At 42.4% G+C, this 22,700-nt stretch overlaps 1 protein-coding gene across 10 annotated transcripts in view; it reads left to right on the forward strand.

Annotated features, from left to right (window-relative positions):
* Nucleotides 1-22,700, forward strand: part of AGAP1 (ArfGAP with GTPase domain, ankyrin repeat and PH domain 1) — a 476,005-nt gene that overhangs the window by 414,903 nt on the left and 38,402 nt on the right. For 7 of the 10 annotated variants that reach the window (XM_056536385.1, XM_056536386.1, XM_056536384.1 and 4 more), the window contains 2 exons: nt 1,154-1,315; nt 15,217-15,291. In XM_056536385.1, the coding sequence (XP_056392360.1) occupies nt 1,154-1,315; nt 15,217-15,291 (237 nt within the window). The remainder of the gene's footprint in view (nt 1-1,153; nt 1,316-15,216; nt 15,292-22,700) is intronic. The other 3 variants (XM_056536388.1, XM_056536381.1, XM_056536382.1) reach the window with 1 other exon arrangement.

Below are 22,700 nucleotides of genomic sequence, written 5' to 3' on the forward strand. Positions count from 1 at the left end.
TAGTTTACTATGTTCGAGCCAGTAAACTGAATGAGCCTACTGCCAATACACCCTGGTATACATTGGCATGCTTTATGACTGATGGACTGAATAGCAACAATGTAAAATCATTTTAGGGCCCTGTCACACAATTGACAATGGAAGTTCCCTGCATTCCTCATTGACTCCAAGTAGGGTTCCTCTGGTTCCACTTTCATCAGCTTTTACTGTCTGTACCAGGGCCCTCTGCTGCAGATGTGAACATAACCTAACAAAATAGCAGTTTTACCATCTTTTTAAAAAATCAAATAAAATATGCCTGAACTCCTAATTTAGTCAACGCAACAAGGTAGAAAAATTCTGATAAAACAAATGAAAATACCAAAATGTTCCATCTCATACCTTATACCTTACCTGTTTGTAAGTTTGTTGTGGTTGAATAGAGGGGTGTACAGCAGGGCTCAAGTCCTGCAGGAACGCATTGGAACAGAGTTCCTGCACTTTTTCCACAGCAGGAACACTGTTCCCATTAGCAGGAGTCCTGCAGGACCAGCCCTTAAAGGGGTACTCCAGTGAAAAACTTTATTTTTTTTATTTTTATTTTTTTAAATCAACTGGTGCCAGAAAGTTAAACAGATTTGTAAATTACTTCTATTAAAAAAATCTTAATCCTTCCAGTACTTATTAGCTGCTGAATACTACAGCGGAAATTCTTTTCTTTTTGAAACACATAGCTCTCTGCTGACATCATGAGCACAGTGCTCTCTGCTGACATCTCTGTCCATTTTAGGAACTGTCCAGAACAGCATATGTTTGCTATGGGGATTTCCTTTTACCCTGGACAGTTCCTAAAATGGACAGAGATGTCAGCAGAGAGCACTGTGCTCATGATGTCAGCAGACAGCTCTGTGTTTCAAACGGAAAAGAATTTCCACTGTAGTTTTCAGCAGCTAATAAGTACAGGAAGGATTAAGATTTTTTAATAGAAGTAATTTACAAATCTGTTTAACTTTCTGGCACCAGTTGATTAAAGTACCCCTTTAAGTGGAAATCTTGGGTGAGCTGAGTTCCCACACTTTTTTTTTCCCTGGACTTGACCCCTGGTGTACAGTATATTGGAAGTGCTATTACACTTAAGTGCTATATACATTCTTTATATGTGTTTGATTTTCAGACACTGGTCTGGGCGACTCTGTGTGTTCCAGTCCCAGCATTTCTAGTACCACAAGCCCTAAACTGGATCCACCTCCTTCCCCACATGCAAATCGGAAGAAACACCGCCGGAAGAAGAGTACTAGTAATTTTAAGGCTGATGGGCTCTCCAGCACGGCTGAAGGTGAGATGACAGCATCTTTGCTCGGCTTCATATCTGTAAAGAGTGTTGTCTTTCATTTACCATATAGATCGTATACTAGAGCAGTGGTCTTCAACCTGCGGACCTCCAGATGTTGCAAAACTACAACTCCCAGCATGCCCGGACAGCCAACGGCTGTCCGGGCATGCTGGGAGTTGTAGTTTTGCAACATCTGGAGGTCCGCAGGTTGAAGACCACTGTACTAAAGCATAAATATGGAGTAAGTACAGCAGGCTGCATGTGATCATTGCCATTCTTTTGGCAACCTCACTACTGTTAAGTTCATTCATTCATTCCTTTACTTTGTATCTGTGTAAAGCTGGCTGTACACATTTCACATTGGAGCATTAGACAACGTTCTCTTGTGCATAGTGAAGCCCCATACTGTTCCCGCAGGAGAGAAGTGTTGCAGGAGGTGTCTGGGAACAGTTTATGCCCTCTCCTTATTAAAATAATCATGTTCATTTAATTAGTCAAAACATGCATGTGTATGAGGGAGTCAGTAAAGAAAGGTAACTTTTGGCCATGCAGCAATTTGTCCGCTAGCTGAATAGTAAAAGATCTATTCCATGGCTGGCTATATATGTGTCATTACAGAACTCACATTCACCACCTTCTCAACACACACAGATGTCACAGTAGTGCATCCTCTTACAAGGGGGTTCTGGAATTTATGGATTTTACACAGTATGTGAATCTAGAGGAAAAAAAAAAAAATTTTTGGGATGATATAGTGTAAATATTACATGCTTGTGGCATAGTCAGTTAAAGGGGTTATCCAGGAAAAAACTTTTTTTTCTATATCAACTGGCTCCAGAAAGTTAAACAGATTTGTAAATGACTTCTATTAGAAAATCTTAATCCTTTCAGTACTTATGAGCTTCTGAAGTTGAGTTGTTCTTTTCTGTCTAAGTGCTCTCTGATGACACGTGTCTCGGGAACCGCCCAGTTTAGATGAGTTTTGCTATGGTTATTTTCTTCTAAACTGGGCGGTTCCCGAGACAGGTGTCATCAGAGAGGACTTAGACAGAAAAGAACAACTCAACTTCAGAAGCTCATAAGTACTGAAAGGGTTAAGATTTTTTACTAGAAGTTATTTACAAATCTGTTTAACTTTCTGGAGCCAGTTGATATAGAAAAAAAAAGTTTTTTCCTGGATAACCCCTTTAAGGGATCATGTGACAACAAAAGGTAAAACTTTTAACATGGTTATCAGATGTGTCAGAAAAGTCCTAAGGTTTGTCCACACTACAGACATTCTTCCTGAATTCCACTTGCAGCAGACATCGCCAAATACTAGTGGTAGTTGAAACGTGTGCCATCTCTATAGATGACAATGCATTTTGGAAGATTTCCACCTAAAGAATGAACATGTTAATTTTTATGGCAGTCATGCTTTCCACTAGAGAAATTCTGCTTCAGTGATCTGCAGTCTGAAATGGGAAATCAATGGGACTCTGATTCCACAGCGGAAAATTTCGCGGACAGAATGTTCACAGTGTGAGCGAGCCCTTATTGCTATGGGTGTGGCAACTAAAAACCGCCAAGTAGGTTCCAGTGTTTAGCACCAGTGACCACCTTTCCTGTGCTATTGGGTACCAAGGTGGACCCATTCTTGGGATTAGTGGTAGCCCCATCTAATGGATTTGCCCACTCACCATTTATGCAGCCATATGATTTATAGGTATTCCATATATATTAGGCTATGGAGACAGATACATAGTATCGTATATGGAGACATACATAGTCTCCCTCCATAATGATCCTGTAAATCTTACTTGGCGCACTCTTAGTATTTTGGACAGTACCATCTGCAGAGGATCCAGTGCTCCAGTGATCACAGTTATTTGCTAAACTTAAAGCTCCATAATTAACCCCTTGAAATGTGATCCCTGTTAGTCTGTGGCCATAGGATGTGCAGAGTCCCATGTCCTTCCCTGTCTGCACCTGGTCATCCTGTGTGGTCACTCTGTGCACCTGGATATGACCGTCCATGATTCCCCTTAATTACTGAGTAAGAAGATCAGTGAAATACTCGTGTGACACTCATTGATTTCTCTATCTGTTCTGAGGTGCCACCGTGAACTGCACCATGGCAGAGTATGTAATTACATTACAAGGGATACAGAGCCCGTAATTCCAAGATGTCAAATGCATTTTTAAAGGGCCAAAACGGTTTTAGCGGCATAAATGAAATGGATGAACCAATAACCGCAGCATCTGTGTGAAAGCAGCAATATCCTTAAAATGCACTTTTTCAAACCCTTTTAACACAGTTGTTCTCCTCTTGTGTATCCATATCATACACAAAAGGGTTTTACATCTATTGTATACAAACCAGCATGTCTGCCTGTATTATACACGAAGCGGAGTGTCTATCTATTATGCACAGAGCATTGTGTGTCTTTGTATGTGTTTTTTAAAGAGATCATCCAGGGTGTTTTTGTACTATACTTGGAATGCTATGTGTTTGAGTGTTACACAAAGAACAGTTTGAGTATTTTCAAGGTGCCAAAGGCAAGAATTACCTCTCATGCTTATGTGGGCAGTCTGCCGGTCTGCGTGTTTTGCTATGTTCTATGGCATTAATTGTTTATTGTCTTTAACATTATTCATAGAGGGAAAAATGACCATTGACTACTTAGATCTCTTATAAGATGCATAGTATTTACTTCTGTATTAGCTGCCCTTGAGTTTGAATTACGTTTCTTTTCAACATTCAAGTGTTTTTCCCTCCCTTACAAACCTTAGATACATCTTCCCTTTGTCTCATATGTTTCCCTTCTTCTCAGTCCTTAATGTGTAATTTTTCCTATTTTCCTTTTCATCAAGTACCTGAGTACTCTTCCTCTTCCCTCTGGTACTGTAGGTATCTTCTTCCCTCTCTACTTAATCTGTTACTGTACATGGGCCCTTTTTCCCTCATACTTAGGTGTTTTCCCCCAGTGTCTCCCTACTTGTCATTTTATCCAATCCCCTATACTCTATCATTTCACTTTCTGCAAAGCGCTGGACAGGGGAACAAATCTTGTTGCAGTCCCCCTTCCAGCCTGCACAATTATTGCTAGACGACTGATGCCAACTGGTGCGCTTTTTCATCAGTTGTGCCCAGTTTTAGGCTGGGTTCACTGAGCTGGATGACTGACCCAGCTTTATCGCGTAAGCCAGGGATCCACTAATGTAGTTCACTGTGTGCTCATTATGAAACTTTTACGGTATAAGATGATCCACTTCAGGACCCTTTCTCATCATGATTTCTGTACACCTTAAAGGAAAATGGTCACCCATTCACCTGCACTATAACTGATACACTGGGTTATAGTGCAGGTGAACAGGAGACCGATGTGGGGTCTCGGACTGCTATACCTACCTGCAGTCCGGAGCCCCGATCCCCCCGAAGGTCCCCTTCTTCCAGCATTGACTTGCGCTTTGAGGCGGGCCTGCCGGATGGATTTAAATATTCATAAGTACTGGTCACGTGAGCGCTCATGCGCTCAGTCACCCAATCAGAATAAGTACCATTAATAACCACCCTCTGTTTCCTATCATTGAGCCAGTTACTTACCCACTTACACACATTCTCCCCCAGCCCAATCCTTCTCATTTTATGCACCAACCTTTTATGTGGCACCGTATCAAATGCTTTGGAAAAATCCAAATATACGACATCCAGCGTTTCCCCCTGGTCCAGTCTGGAGCTCACCTCCTCATAAAAGCTGATCAGGTTAGTTTGACTGGACCGATTCCTCATACTGATATGGGGTCATACATTTATTTTCATCAAGGTACTCCAAAATAGCATTGCTTAGAAAACCCTCAAAAATTGACATACAACGGAGGTTAAACTAACAGGCCTAAAATTCCTGGGGTCTCCTTTTGACCCCTTTTTAAATATTGGCTCCCCATTTGCCATGCGCCAGTCCTGGGGAACAGTCCCTGTTACTATAGAGTCCCTGAATATTAAAAATAGGGGTCTGTCTATTACATTACTTAATTATTTTAGAACACGGGGGTGAATGCCATCTGGACCTGGTGATTTGTCTATTTAGATTTTTTGTAGACGGCACTGTACTTCTTCCTTGGTTAGACAGGTGACCTGTACTGGGGAGTTTACCTTATCTCGTTGTATTTCACCTGGCATTTCATTTTCCTCGGTGAATACAGTGGAGAAGAATTTAATATATTTGCTTTTTCCTGATCCCCGTTTATAATTTCTTCCTCATCATTTGTTAAAGAGCAAACACTTTCATTTTTGACCTTTTTGCTATTTATGTAGTTAAAGAACATTTGGGGGTTAGTTTTACTCTCTTTGGCAATGAGTCTTTCTGTCTCTATTTTTGCAGCTTTTATCAGTTTTTTTTTACATATTTTACATTTTTCTCTATAGCTTTTTAATGCTTCCTCACTGCCGTCCTGTTATAGTAGTTTAAATTATTTATTTTTGTCATTTATTGCCCCCTGAACATTTTTATTCATCCATATTGGTTTTCTTTTATCTCTGACCCTTTTATTCCCATAAGGTATATATATACATCTTACAGTAAGAATTTAAGATATTTTTAAAAGTCTCCCATTTAGTGTCAGTATTCTTGTTTTTGAGGACATTATCCCAATTTAAATTGTTATGGGCTGCTCTGAGTTGATCAAACTTTGCCTTCCTAATGTTCAATGTTTTTGTGGCCCCTCGAGAGATTCCCTTATTGAAGAACAAGTTATAATGTATTATATTATGATCACTTTTTCCTACGTCCCATTTATACATCGGCAAAGCTTTTTGACAGGTTGCTGACTTATACTGGTGACCTTATATGAACCATTATTTCAGTATATATACACTGATCAGCTATAAGATCAAAACCACCCTTCTTATACTGTGTATCATGCTACAAAACAGCTCTGAGCCAGGAAGGCATTGACTGTAAAAGGGAATTTGGAGGCCAAGTCAACTCTGTCGTGTTCTTCAAATTTTTCCTGAACACTTTTTGCAGTGTAGCAGGGGACATTATCCTACTGAAAGAGGCCCTTGATATTAGGGAATATTGCTGCCATGAAGGTGAGCCCATAGTAGGGATCGACCGATTATCGGTATGGCCGATATTATCGGCCGATAATCACGATTTTGGGCATTATCGGTATCGGCAATTACCTTGCCGATAATGCCCCGCCCCCCGCACCGTGACCGCCCCCCTGACCCGACCCGCCGCACCGCGTCGCACCCCCCACCGCACCGCCCCGGTCCCATTGCCTACCCCATCCCCGGTTTTATAATTACCTGTTCTCGGGGCCCACGCTTCTTCTTGCTCCTGCTGCGTCCTGCATTACGCTGCACGCAGTGACGTGCGCGACGTGACGTCACCGTCAGTGCGCACAGTGACAGTTCAGGAGGACGCCACCGGAGCCAGATGTAGAGTGGACCCCGGGAACAGGTAATTATAAAACCGGGGATGGGGGAGGCAATGGGGCCGGGGCGGTGCGGCGGGTCGGGGGGGGGGGGGGGGGGGAGGGCGGTCGCGGTGCAGCAGGTCGGGGGGGCGGTGGCGGTGATAGGTCTCAGAACCCCCGGACAGGCAAGGGGAGAGTAGTGGGTGGCGGTGGTCTATGGCACCGCAAAAGCCACTGCAGTGCATTGATTTAAAACGCACGCTTTAAATCAATGATCTGCAGCGGTGTCGCGGGGGCTAAATAGCCGATAACTTATACCCGAATATCGGTATAAGTTATCGGCTATCGGCCCTAACCTACACCGATTATCGGTATCGGCCCTAAAAAAACAATATCGGTCGATGTCTAGCCCATAGTCTGGTAGGTGTGGTCATGCAGCACCATTGCGGCAAGCTGCAGTGCACAGTACCACACTATTTGTTGCTGTATATCATAGCCAGCATTAGTTTTCTCAGCAAGCTGTGCTACCATAAGCTGTTTTGTGCAGTTGGACCAGAATGGCTAACTTTTAATCTCAAAGACAAATGAAGAAGACTTGTGTATCCAGGGTCTTGTTGGCTTTCCTTGGACCACTATTGGTAGGTACTAAACACTGCATACTGGGACAAACCCACAGGACCTACAGATGTGGAGATACTCTGTCTCTGTCGACTAACCATTACAGTTTTGTTTCACAGAGCCTTTCATTTCTGCATTTTTCCTGCTCCCATCACATCAGCTTCAAGAACTGACTGTTCTTATTGTTGCCCAATATATCACACCTTGACAGGTCTTAGAATAATCTATTTTATTCTCTTTACCTGTTAATTGTTTTAATATTATGGATGTTTGGTATATGAACCACATATACTCATTGACAAAAAAAAAATAAAAAATAACACACCAAAAAGTAGTTGTTGAATTCCTATGAAACTTCATGTGTGAATGCAATAGTGAAATATGACTATATAAATGATTACAACATTAGAGCGAAAGGTTACATTTATTGAGAAAAACTGTTTGGCCACCTCTAGCCTGGATACAAGATGAGATACGGTTGGGCATACAGGCAGGCAGGTTCTGTATGGCATCCTAAGACACATTTGCATCTGGTCCTGAACATCCTGCACCCTGTAAGTTGCTGAAGCTGGTATCCCAGATGGGCCCATAAATGCTCAATTGGTGATAAATCTGGCGATCGGGTAAGCCAAGGAAATATTTTCCTCTGGCAGAGACATTCCTGGTGTATAGCACCTATGGGTGACTCACTTGTGTCTAGCTAGAGGCTCCATTCTCCCAAGCTGTAAATACCAATTCACATGTAGAAAAACGACACATTCACAGGGATTGCATTATATGTCCATTTTTATCCAAGACTTATTCACTTTGTACAAAAGTATAGAATATGGGACATGGAACCATATATTCACCTGGTGCAGAGATTTTCAAGATACCATTACAGGCACGGCATCTTTAGAACATATTCATCCCCTCATGGGGCAGTCCGTTCTTGGCCGTCCTGGATCGCTTTCCTTAGCGCAGAGATGAAGCGCTCGCTGAGCAAATGTGTAGTTCTTCTACATGTGAAGTGTCTCTTATATCACTATTAAGGGTGACTGAACAATTGTCATATACAATGGCTCCTCCGCAGATCATCACACAGCATTTTGGGCAGGGTCTCGCTCTACAGGTTTAAAGCTCTCACCACAAGGACCATTGTCAGATCCCAGACAGAACCTGGGTTCATCCCCAAGGGTACGTTCACACGTACAGAATATACAGGATATTTTGTGCAGCTGATTTTGCTACCCATTAACTTCAATGGGTAGCAAAATTAGCTGCGGAAAGTATGCAGCAGATCCTGTGAACGTACCCTAAAGATGATACGGTTCCATCACATAGCATCCTATGTTGCTTATACACAACACCACTGCAACTGAAAGGGATGGTCGCTGGCTGTCAATGGCAGGACATGTTATGTGTGCGCTGACACCAGATTTCCTTTTAGTAACTATCTGGTCTTAGTGTAATAAGGGTGCTACCTGTGTCTGGATAATGTGCAAGGAAACTGCAGGAGCTGTTCATGTTTGTTGGTGGATCAAACAATCCTTTCTACTGGTGGTGTGTCTGAGCCACTATGTGTGCATGCCCTTATGTAACCACTTCTTCTAACAGAATGGCCTAAATGGCAAAAGATTTGTCCAAAAAACCATCCTGCTAGTCTCAGTCCAACAATATGCCCCAGTGTGTCAACTGGGCAAAACGTATTTAAGTGCATCTTAAAGGAATGTCCAGCAGTCAACGATCTCTCACTAAGCGTGCATGCACACCACGTTTTTGTTATACAGTTCCCGCATACGGTTTCAAGTAAAAAAACGTACGGAACCGTATAGAAAACCGCATGCATTGACTTAACATTGTGAACCGTATGTCAAACGCATCATCTGGTTTAGTCCGTTTTGCATCCTATACAGTTTAGTCCGTTTTTTTACCCGTACCCAAAACTGTAGTCTACCACATTTTTTGGTCTGGGCGAAAAACCGTATTAAACCGTATAAGTTTTTTTTAACATGGGAGTCAATGGGAACCACACAGAACCATATGCGTGTACGTTTCCATCCGGTTTGCACCATACGGTTTTTGACTTTGCACAGTTTTTTTTCTTGGAATTTCAATCAAACAAGTGAAACTTTATTCAAAATGGAGTGAAAAGTTAAAAACATATACTTTTTTTCTTAAAAAAACGGATGCAACCGGACATCATTTTTCAAACCGTATACGGTATTTAACTGTATACGGGTTGACATTTGTACACACGTTTTGATACAGTTTAGTCAGGTTTTGAGGAATGCGTTTTTCATCAAAAACGTGGTGTGCGTGCACCCTAAGAGGTAAACTTTCCCCCAAAAAACAGCCTTTAAGGACCTTTTTATAGAGCAGCCGGGGAAGCACTTTTACGCCCTCTTGTGGCAAGACCTGCTGTCTAGTCAGACCACACCTGTAATCATTTACATATATGCTTGTGGAATTTTGCAGCAATCCACCTTTTTTTGTCTTGGTTGATAATTTATTTTTTTTGTCAATAAGTATATACTGCACAATGTACAGCATCTCCCATAAGTGAGTACACCTAATAACTTTTTTTTCATGTGACAACACTTAAGAAATGACACTCTGCTACAATGTAAAGTAGAGAGTGCTCGACCTGCATAACAATGTTTAAAGGGGTATGCTGCCCCTAAACATCTTATCGTCTATCCAAAGGATAGGGGATAAGATGTCTGATTGCGGGGGTTCGAACTCCACTCTGTGCCTGGATGACGAACGACCACAGCCGTCATACCCCCTTCATTCATGTCTATGGAAGGAGGCGTGATGGCTTTGTACTAACTGTCACACCCCCTCCCATAGACATGAATGGAGGGGGCGTGGCTCCAAGCTTCTGTGTTCAGAAAGCCATGTGCTGACCTGGAGATTATGTCCTTTGTATAGGGGATAAGATATCTAGGGGAAGAGTACCCCTTTAATGTTGCATCCCCTCAAAATAACTCTACATACAGCCATTAATGTCTAAACCTTGGCAACAAAAGTAAGTACACCCCCTAAGTGGAAATTTGGACCCAAAGTGTCAATATTTAGTGTGCCAACAATTATTTTCCAGCACTGCTTTAAAGGGGAACACCAGCACTTAACAAGGTACTCCGGTGGAAAACAAATGTTTCTAAATCAACAGTTGCCAGAAAGTTAAACAGATTTGTAAATTATTTCTATTTAAAATTATTCAGCCTTTCAGTACTTGCTGTATACTACAGAGGAATTTGAGTTGTTCTTTTCAGTCTGAATACAGTGCTCTCTGCTGACACCTCTGTTCATGTCAGGAACTGTCTGGTGGTATAGAAGATGAAAAAGGACCTCTAGAGGCACTGCAGACTCCAATGGAATTAAACCAAAGCCAGAGATGTAGCAGTAGTACAAAACACTGGGAGGTTTATTGTAATACATAAAACAATAAAGGTGATTACGCGTTTCGGGGGAGCCACCCCCTTCTTCAGATCAGAATACATGCAGTGAGATATACAGAGTTTAAATATTTACAAAATGGGCGCCAACCACTTAAGTGGGAGGAGCCAAACATGTTTGTGTCACATGATATAATATACTATAACAAAAAATAAATCCAAGAAAAACATCCAGTACACATTTGACAGTTATATCAGACCATTGTAAACATAAACATACAGAAACCATCTTAATAATGCGGTTGAAAAATGTGAAACAAGCATAAAGAACGTGAGTCTCCGGTGGCAGCATCCGGACCGTCAAAAGTAAACATGTGGGTGCTACACTGTAATATCGGTGTGAACACTCCATGATTTATTCACTCATATATGTCTCTATATCACCTCTGTGCATATTTTGAATTTCTAATTTTCCCTATTGGATATGATGCATATGTCTATTAGCCTCTTTTCCTCTATTCACTACATATCGATTTTATGCATATTTGTATATCTATCACTTATTGCAGCATCTTACCTTCTTTTAATCACCTCTGACAGTTCAGGATCGGTTGGTTCCGATGTCCCTGAACGCCTATTGGTTTATTCTGGTCACGTGACGATCGTTTCATAGCAACGCGTCCGTGGCCTTTATATTCATTGGCTGCTTTTGGTCATGTGACGTCCGGCCAAACGCCCGTGACCGTAATATTAGTTTACCAACAATACCCGTGTGTGTAAGTGGGTGCCCGCTGTGACAGCATCCGGATCGCGGCATAGTCCGGATGTTTACATCTGTTGTCCGCATCGGCACATCCAGCATGGGCCGGATGTTTACTTTTGACGGTCCGGATGCTGCCACCGGAGACTCACGTTCTTTATGCTTGTTTCACATTTTTCAACCGCAAGATGGTTTCTGTATGTTTATGTTTACAATGGTCTGATATAACTGTCAAATGTGTACTGGATGGTTTTCTTGGATTTATTTTTTGTTATAGTATATTGTATCATGTGACACAAACATGTTTGGCTCCTCCCACTTAAGTGGGTGGCACCCATTTTGTACATATTTAAACTCTGTATATATCACTGCATGTATTCTGATCTGAAGAAGGGGGTGGCTCCCCCGAAACACGTAATCACCTTTATTGTTTTATGTATTACAATAAACCTCCCAGTGTTTTGTACTACTGCTACATCTCTGGCTTTGGTTTAATTCCATTGGAGTCTGCAGCGCCTCTAGAGGTCCTTTTTCATCTTCTATACCACAAGTCCCATCAGGATTGGTCTTCCTCCTTTTCCTGTGACCTCCGGCTTAGCAGCGGTTCCAGCACTCCTTGAATTTTGGTAACCCCATTGTGGGTTGATACGCACGTCTTTACTTGCTCTCAGGTGAGCAGCCACTACCTAGGGGTCATTTATTTTGACCACGAATTGCTGTATAATTTTTTCCCATACGGTATCACACGAGGTGCCTCCCTCTGGTCTCCCTTTTTATTCTTTCTACAGGTCAGGAACTGTCTGGAGGAGAAGCAAATCCCTATAGAAACCTCTCCTCCTCTGGACAGTTCCTGACATGGACAGAGGTGGCAGCAGAGAGCACTGTGGTCAAACAGACATTTATTTTCCACCAGAGTACCTCTTTAACTTATCCCCTATCCACAGCCTAGGGAATCTTATGATCTCCTGCCTGACATGCCTGCTCCATGCAGCTATCCTATGAAGATGCATGGAGGGGGCATATCACCCGCCTCTTCGTGTTAAAATACTGCTCGGCACCCCAGTCTCCAAAGGGAGGGGATCATGTTCTTCTTTAGTATGTCACAGTACATGTTGGCATTCATAGTTCCCTCAATGAGCTATATCTCCCCAGTGCTAGTAGGAGGGTATAGGAAAAAAGAGAGATGTTGCTCTGATAGTGCTGTTATCCTTTTATACAGTTAGGTACATATCGCAGAGATAACAAGAAAGCCACCCACCTTTGCCAGTTGTGCAATATGCAGGCACAACACTGGAGTACACTTTTATGATAGTCCGCGGCAAGGTCCGGGAGCCGCTGATCATCTGCACCGCTAGCAGATGAACAGTTATTACTGTATACCACCTGCGTGAATTGTCTCTATCACCCCGGTGAAGCACTGAAGCACAAGTCGGATTTGGGATTATCCCCTGCCAGGGACACCCGTAACCTGTCTCCCCAGTGTGAGCAGCACTTATGCAGGCACAGACCATGACACTCCCGCCACCATGCTTGACAGTAGGCAAGACGCACTTGTTTTTGTCACCTGGTGACCACCTCATATGCTTGACACCATCTGAACCAAATAGGTTTTTCTTTGTCTCATCAGACCACAGGACATGGGTCCAGTAATCGATGTCCTTACTCTGCTTGTCTTCAGCAAACTGTTTGTGGGCTTTATTGTGCATCATCTTTAGGAGAGACATCCTTCTGGGCCATGTAGATCAATTTAATGCAGTTTGTGGCCCTGACAGGCTGACACACCACACCCCCTACCTTTAGCCTCTGCATAGACTACCTCTGGATAGGACGCTGAGCATGTGCACTCAACCGCTTTGGTGTACCATGGCAAGGCCTGTTCTGAGTGGAACCTGACCTGTAAAACTGCTGTATGGTTTTGCCACCGCGCTGCAGCTCAGTTTCAGAGCAACATTTCTTCTTTTTTTTCATCTCTTTAGAGTTCTTTGCCATGAGCTGCCATATTGAACTTCCAATCACCAGTATTAGAGTGTGAGACCTTCTAACACTGAGTCACATGACACCAGGGAGGGAAAATGGCTAATTGGGCCCAATTTGGACATTTCCACTTAGAAGTTTACTCACTTTTGTTACCAAGGTTGAGACATTAGTATGTGCTGAGTTATTTTGAGGGGACACAACATTATACAGATTGTGCACTCACTACTTTACATTGTAGCAGTGTCATTTCCTCTGTATTGTCACATGAAAAGATAGAATAAAAAATATTTACAAAAATTTTAGGGGTATGCTAATTTAGCTACAATGTGTGCAATTATTGGTACGACCTGTATGTAGTTACTGTGGTCAGAGAAAGTGAATGTAAAAAACTATCACTTTTACCATGCGCCTTTTTGTAAAGCTTTTGCTTCTATTCTGGATATATGCATTTTCTACAAAAGCCTGCACGGTGGAGTAGTTGGTATTCAAAGGAGTTACACCTGTTTTCTCTTTGTTCTATTACTATATCATAGCATGAGTAAAATAACTGCAGGGATTTTACATAGACAAACTGTACATGGATACATCTCTGGTAGTATATATAGCTGTCTGATAAAGTAGCATGTGTAGCGCTAACTCTAGACCCAAAATAGTGGGCCAATCTGCAAGGCGGCACAGTGCAGCGCTGTTCTCACTTTTCGGGTATTTGTGTGTCTTAAGCTTAGAAAAAAGCATCGGAAAAGGTCATCTGTCCGTCACCCTGAGGAGACCCCTGTGCATGTCTTCCATTCAGAGAAGTGTGTGTTTGTGGGGTTGGTGTGTATGAGTCTATACAGTGTTCCCTCAGGTTACAATATTAATTGGTTCCAGGATGACCATTGTATGTTGAAACCATTGTATGTTGAGACCAGAACTTTATGGAAACCTGGTAATTGGTTCTAAATGCACCAAAATGTCATCCAAAAATAGGAAAAAGTGAAAATTAAAGAAAAATCAGTAGATAACTAATATAGATAAAGCAAATCCTTACATATAAAAGTAAGAAAGATCTGCTGGGAGCTGTAATCACTGTGTATGTCAGTGTTTCCCAAACAGGGAGTCTCCAGCTGTTGCAAAACTAAAACTCCCATCATGCCCGGACAGCAAAAGGCTTGGGAAACACTGGTCTATGTAGAGGACAGGATCTTCTTCGGGGTCCTGTACAGTACACGCAATGTCCTAAAAAAGTAACATGGAGCCGCCCCCATCTGGTGTCCAAAGGAGCAGGTAACACTGGTACAGGTAAAGTGTACAGAACATGTAATACCTCCCTGTACTGTAGGGGGCGCTACCAGATATCAGTCAGTGCATACGCTTCAGGAATACAGGGGTTTTACCAGTAAAATGCCCATTCTGATTGGTCAGTTCTTCCGGCCATTGAAACGTTTCACAGATCTGGACTGTCCGTACATTGTATATTGAGTCTGGTCCAGAAAAGACCATTGTATGTTGAAACTATTGTATGTTGAGGCCATTGTAAGTTGAGGGATCACTGTAATGGAATCATTGTGCGTTCAGTTTGTGCCCATGCTATTACATAGGTAGTTTATGATGGATGGAGGGCAGTTTTCGTATATGAGGTTGCTAAGGTTTAACCAGTGTTTTGTAACAGAAATCCTTATAATACTCCCTATGGCCCCTCTGTCTTTCTGTCCTTCTCTCCTTTCTTTTTCCCCATTTATTTTCTTTTTCTCCGTTTCTCCTTCCCTTTTGCTCTCTGGATGCAGCTAAACGCAAAGCATGGAAACTAAACCGTGTTGGCAGCCTGCGAAATGTTTACAGCAGCAACGCCAACACAGAAGGTAACACGTGCTCCACACTGAGGCCCCCCTCTGACCCAGCTCTCTGCATGTGCTCCCCTACTTTATTTGCATGTCTTCCCCATTGATTGCACTGCTTCTTCTTCTCTTGGTGTTTTATGTCCTTGTTCTTCTGCTACTCTCATCTCATTTCCAGGAAAATATGTGCCGCCTCATACCCTGTGACGATCAGTATGCTGCTTAGTGACAGAGAGTGACCATACGCAGCTAGCCATAGCCTGATCATGCCCATGTACATGTGACCTTTTTGTAATCTTTGTTGTAAGATCTTACATCTTTCTGGCTTGAAAGTACATCACAAAGAAATCATGATTTTAAGCAGTGCGTCCATAGTGTTGGTGGTGCCGTATATTGAAGAAGAACGTGCATAGGGCTTCTTCATGCCTTAATAAACGTTTGGCCATTCTGTCAGGGAATGGAATACTGTGCAGTGCATGTTTTCACTGTGTATTTTCTGTGTTGTTAGCTTGCTCTCATGAGACCTCGATTCCTATCTATCCAATGCATATATATTTATCTGTGTAAAGAGAGTTTCATCCTTTCAGGTTAAAAAATGGTGCATTACGAGAAATCTACTCTTTGCTCAGTGTTGGTGGTCCATTTCGGTTCTAAGTTGGTCTTCTGCACTTGATTTTGAGCCAATCAATATAAGGCTTTAGTTAATTAGATAACATGATGGGGTCCTGTTCTGGTTTCGCACTTCCAGATACTGTCCCAGGGAGAACCAATCACTGGTGACTACAATTTTCTGGTTCTCCACATACCAGGGACAGCTAACATAGCTTTTTAATGGAGTAAAACTTTAGTAAATCCTTGGTTAATGCCTTGATCTTAAAATCAAATGGTGTGTTAAAGACTCCAAGACATCTGGATGAGAAGTTACAAGAATACGGGTGACACGTTACTTTAAAGGTCTGACAGTGGTTTCAGCTCCGATCACATTGAAACTTTCGGTCATCTTCTGCAGTGATTTATACATGTCTGAAACCAAGAATAATGGCAGCAGTTAATGCATTGTGAAGTTATGTGTCATTATACACAGATCATTACCACAATACAGTAATAATGCTCCATAATAAGACATGTGTTTTAACCCTGATGGCGAGAGCAGCAGCTATTACTCATCGGATCTCTTACATTGATGCCAGAAAAAGACTATAACCATATAATGCCCACCCGTCAGGTTTAAGTGTAAAAAATAAATAAATACATTTATACAAAGATCTTCATGCAGCATTTACAAAAACCGTATGTGAAAAAGTAATATAATCCTGACGCAGGATTCTTTTACAAAAGATGTGACCTTGGAGATGGCATTTTTCTTGCGTCTTGTGGACTTCTTGTCAATAACCTTCTTGAAGAGACCACAGGGAACCTATTGACCCCTAAAATGACAGAAAATGATAACAAAAGGGACAATGACATGTTGGGATAAAAGAGAAGATGACAAGGTTATACAGCTGTCATGATCTAAAAGTTGTATGTATGAATGAAGACTATGTAAAGGATAATTGTACACAGTAATTCATGGCACACACAGTGCGTATAGAGGTATATTTGTGTAGAAATGTAGTTATACAGAGGTATAGAGGGATTTGTTTTAGGTAATATGTGTATATATGAACATCTGTTTATATTGGTGCTTATATCTGGATTATTTATACACGTAGACAAATATATATTATACACACACACACACTGGCATAAAGTGTCTGTGGTTGTGTGTGTCTGTGTAATGTGTTCGTATCAGGTGTAATGATCTGTAGCCAAAAACAATTGTGTTCTGTGACATTTAAGTAACAGCTTTTTAATTTGTTTTTTGTTTTTTCCCCTCTCCCTTCTCCACTCTCCCGCGTCTTTCTCTCGTTCCTGAGCCTCGATGCCCTCCCCCCGTCTCTCCCCCGCTGCTCTTATGGCGGACGCCATTTGCATGCGCAGGCTGCCGTTTTGTTAAAGGTCAGAGAGGTCAGGGGTCACAAATTGACTTGCTGGATCCCGGTTGGGGGACGCGTCATGCCGCCTTTTGGTTAATAAAAGATTGGATTTTTATTTATTTAAGATTTCCAGTTCAGCCTCCCTATGGCTTAACACTTCATCTGCCAAAGTATTGTTTGATGGCGGAATGGCTTGATGTGAACTAGTGACATACTGTGTATATCCCTTCAGGCTGCTTTCTTTACTGGTGAGATCAGCTTGGCAGGACAGTGAATGTTACACAGTGGATACAGGAGCCGAAGCGTTGTGTGATCTCCCCTGTAATGTAACACTAGAGATCCTTCTTTTAATTAGACTGCAAATCCCACGTGGTTCCTGCCAGAGCATTAGAATGAGCTTCATGGTTAACCTGCAACATTTATTAGCCAAATTCCTATAGGGAATACAGGGAGATAGCTACAAAGAATGAATGGAAGGCTGGAAACAGAATGAATACTCAGCAGAAGTAACCTGGCCCAATATGCATCTCATTACTTCCAGTTCCAGGTACTTCAACTTAATATTTCGAAACAAGCATGAATTATCATTTCTCCTCTTTATTACCCATGATTTATTTAGTGCAAACTTTTTTTTTTCTGCTGCCCTGTATGGCAAATACTCACATAGGACTCATATCTGTTGGTGCCTCCAATCTGTCTGACATACATACTTACGGACAAGCCAGTGTCATAAAAAGCCAGTTAATTTACTTGTTTTTAAGTTTACTATCCATTATCCCAAATAATTGGGGAAAAGTACATTTTCTTTCCCCACAAAGCTTAGAGAAGGTTGCTTTAAAACCCCATCCTAGACTTGTCACTGGGAATTTTAGGGAAGGATATTGGGTGGAAATTTATTAAACTGGTACATCAGTTTTCTGGTGTATAGTCCTCAGTTTTGGGCACAAGCTACGTGTTTTTTTTTTCCAATTAGGTATGACTTTTAAGGGCCGGTACACACTACGTTTGTAGTGTACGGGTGCCGGATCCAGCCAGAACCCCATTCATTTCAATGAGCCGATCGCAGTCAAACGCTGACTCCGGTCGGCTCATTTTTGCCCCGTATACTCTTCTCTAACCGGACTTAAAACCGTGGTATACCACGGTTTTAGGTCCGATGGAAAAATATGTATACGGGGGAAAAATAAGCTGGCCGGAGTCAGCGTTTCACTGCGATCGGCTCATTGAAATGAATGGGGTTCCGGCCACATCCGGACTTGAAACCGTGGTATACCACGGTTTTAGGTCCGGTGGAAAAATATGTATACGGGGGAAAAATAAGCTGGCCGGAGTCAGCGTTTGACTGCGATCGGCTCATTGAAATGAATGGGGTTCCGGCCACATCCGGCTGGGGTACACTACAAACCCAGTGTGAACCCAGCCTTACATCACTTTCACTACTTTGTAAAGTGTGGGTGGGTTGAGCAGAAGGGTGGGTCTTTTGCAGCCTTGCAGATTTACCTTAAGGGTACACCCGAAATAGTTTTAAGTTATTCCAGAACTCATAGTTGGCATAGCTTTAATTGTACAGCATACATGTATAGTGAAAAATGTGCCAAATTTATTTGAGTTTAAACTGCCATAAACAAGGCCACTTCAGTTAAATCCCCTGCATTGCTTCTATTTATATAGTATCATGATGAGCAAGAACATTTTTGAAGGCTTTTCTTATGACATTATTTAATTTATAGACTAAAATACTAGAACAAAACTTTGATTTGTGGGGATCTGACCGCTGATACCGCCAATGATCCCAAGAGGGTCCCATTTGAGCCTCATCTGGCAGGATAATCTTTTCCTATTGACATGAAGAGATATTAAAGAAGCCACCATTCTTCTCTGCTTTTTGTGCTGTTATTGCCATGGACCCTTACAGGAGATTATGCCTGTTCCTTTAGTTTGACTTTATTATTGTGGTAATGAGTCTTACCATACACTTTGTTTAGTAACTGATTTATGAACTTGCCAGAAAGCGCCACACAATGTTAAGGAGGGTTGTCCATTATTGAAACTGTGGTGTGTGTCGTGAGGACTGTAAACCAAATGGAACCATTCTGCTTTACTTAAGGTTCTGTATGTAAATCCTTAAATGGGCACTGTCAGATGCAAAAACTTTTTATATGTTGTACATCTTGGCAAAACATTAACTTTTCTAATATGCTTCATAAGAACATTTTATTTCCTTTTTATAGAAATCATGGCTTATAAAATTATGGCTTTGTCCAAGCTGAAGCACAGGCATGAACAAAGTCCAGGAAGTGAGGGTGGGCAAGCACTCCTCTGTGCTCTCTCCTGTCTGATTGGACAGGAGAGAGCACAGATGAGTACTATCAGAGAGGAGAGAGCACAGAGGAGTCCTATCAGACAGGAGAGAGCACAGAGGAGTCCTATCAGACAGGAGAGAGCACAGAGGAGTCCTATCAGACAGGAAAGAGCACAGAGGAGTCCTATCAGACAGGAGAGAGCACAGAGGAGTCCTATCAGACAGGAGAGAGCACAGAGGAGTCCTATCAGACAGGAGAGAGCACAGAGGAGTCCTATCAGACAGGAGAGAGCACAGAGGAGTCCTATCAGACAGGAGAGAGAACAGAGGAGTCCTATCAGACAGGAGAGAGCACAGAGGAGTACTATCAGACAGGAGAGAGCACAGATGAGTACTATCAGACAGGAGAGAGCAGAGAGTAGAACTATCAGACAGGAGAGAGCACAGAGGAGTCCTATCAGACAGGAGAGAGCACAGAGGAGTCCTATCAGACAGGAGAGAGCACAGAGGAGTCCTATCAGACAGGAGAGAGCAGAGAGTAGTACTATCAGACAGGAGAGAGCACAGAGGAGTCCTATCAGACAGGAGAGAGCACAGAGGAGTCCTATCAGACAGGAGAGAGCACAGAGGAGTCCTATCAGACAGGAGAGAGCACAGAGGAGTCCTATCAGACAGGAGAGAGCACAGAGGAGTCCTATCAGACAGGAGAGAGCCCAGAGGAGTCCTATCAGACAGGAGAGAGCACAGAGGAGTACTATCAGACAGGAGAGAGCACAGAGGTGTACTATCAGACAGGAGAGAGCACAGAGGAGTACTATCAGACAGGAGAGAGCACAGATGAGTACTATCAGACAGGAGAGAGCACAGAGGAGTCCTATCAGACAGGAGAGAGCACAGAGGAGTCCTATCAGACAGAAGAGAGCAGAGAGTAGTACTATCAGACAGGAGAGAGCACAGAGGAGTCCTATCAGACAGGAGAGAGCACAGAGGAGTCCTATCAGACAGGAGAGAGCACAGAGGAGTCCTATCAGACAGGAGAGAGCACAGAGGAGTCCTATCAGACAGGAGAGAGCACAGAGGAGTCCTATCAGACAGGAGAGAGCACAGAGGAGTCCTATCAGACAGGAGAGAGCACAGAGGAGTACTATCAGACAGGAGAGAGCACAGAGGTGTACTATCAGACAGGAGAGAGCACAGAGGAGTACTATCAGACAGGAGAGAGCACAGATGAGTACTATCAGACAGGAGAGAACACAGAGGAGTGCTATCAGAGGAGTCCTCTCAGACAGGAGAGAGCAAGGAGGAGTGCTAGACCACCCTCACTATTGCACTTTGTCCATGCCTGTGCTTCAGCTTGTAGAAAGCCATGATTTTATAAGCCATGAGTTCTATAAAAAGGAAAAAAATTCTTATGAAGTATATTAGAAAAGTTAATGTTTTGCCAAGATGTACAACATATAAAAAGTTTTTGAATCTGACAGTGCCCATTTAAGAAAAGGAGACATTACTAAAACTACAAGCTTACCTAAGTTCCACAACACAACATCTGATACTGACCAATGACATGTAGATAATGTTCTAATTTATGTGCATACACTTCAATACACCATATGTATCTGAAATGTACTTGTGGTTAAAGTGGTACTCCGCTGCTAGACATCTTATCCCCTATCCAAAGGATAGGGGATAAGATGACTGATCCCTCGGTCCTGCTGCTGGGGTCCCCTTCGAACTCCCGCAGAACCCAGCCTTCTAAACAAACACCAGGTTCCTGCGGCAGTGATCATGACGTCATGGCCACACACCCTCCATTCATGTCTATGGGAGGGGGCGTCTCGTCACACGCCCCCTCCCATATACATGAATGGAGGGGCGTGTCATTACATCAGAAGCGGCGTGGCCATGTCGTCACGATCCAGGCCTCCAGCTCCAAGTGTTCTGAACAAAATGTTCAGAACGCTGGAGCACCGGAATACACCTTTAAGAACAAAAGAACTTTACCGCCTCATCTTTTTGCAATAAAAAAAAAATATATAGGTCCTTAGGCGTTTTTCTGGATAGATGTTCCTCTACGTTGGCAGAATGGTTGTCCACGAGACTGTGTATGTGTCTATGTACTGGACAATGTAGTTTGCTTGTTACAGTATACATTATAAGAATATAAAAAGTTGTTCTTTAAAGATTTGTTATATGGATGCAATGTAATCTCAATAGGTAGTAAATAGTGTTTTCTCTTGTGTATACTTGTAGTATCTGTGCCGCCCCCAAACCACTGTTACAGCAGGAGAGCCCTAAATTTTTTATTCTCTTTCTTGACAGCATATGTACACAAAAATATGCCTATTAGTCATGTGATCCTATGTTATATATAATGTAATGCAAAGATGAACAGAAGCGTATACAGATCAAGTACTAAAAATTATTTTTATTGAACATAAATGCAATCTTGGACTCACATTTAAAAAAGTAAAAGCACAATCATAGAGAAATGCAAACAGAGATGGGACTGCACGGAGCAGAGATGGAGGTCACAGGGGTATAAAAATAGATGGTACTGGATTGTACTGAGTGAATGTTGATCACTCCTGTGTAGTGACTAAAAGTAAACAAGTCCACTTATATAAGGAATCAGAGCCTGCAGATACAGGTGTTGCTGTGATACAGCAAAGTAACCCCAAACGTCAGAGTCTACCAATGTACGATCAATACATAGTAACAGAACAAATTATTCCAAGTGGAGATGTAACAGGAGCTCCGGCACCCAACGTTTCGCTTTACAGCTTCTTCTGGGGCGTCTGGCATCATACATACAGAATAAGCCTTGTGTTTTTCTTGCAATCCTATATCAGCCTAGGCCATGTTTACACCTGCCAGATTAACACTGACTTCAGCATGGATTCCGCACTAGATTCCACATTAAATCGGATAACAAGCCTCATCATGTGCATGTGATTTCCACCCTATCACTAGGGCTGGGCGGTATACCGGTTCATACCGAATACCGAAATTTTTGGGCTGCACGATATGAATTTTTCCCCATACCGCAATACCGGTTTGGCCCCTCCCCCTTGGGGATGAATGAATTATCTTCCCAGCGCAGCGCTGTCCCCACATCGGGGAACTAATCATACGTGACCCGCCAGTGCTGCTCTACA

The sequence above is a fragment of the Hyla sarda genome, chromosome 8 (assembly GCF_029499605.1).
Source record: "Hyla sarda isolate aHylSar1 chromosome 8, aHylSar1.hap1, whole genome shotgun sequence".
Lineage (NCBI taxonomy): Eukaryota > Metazoa > Chordata > Amphibia > Anura > Hylidae > Hyla > Hyla sarda.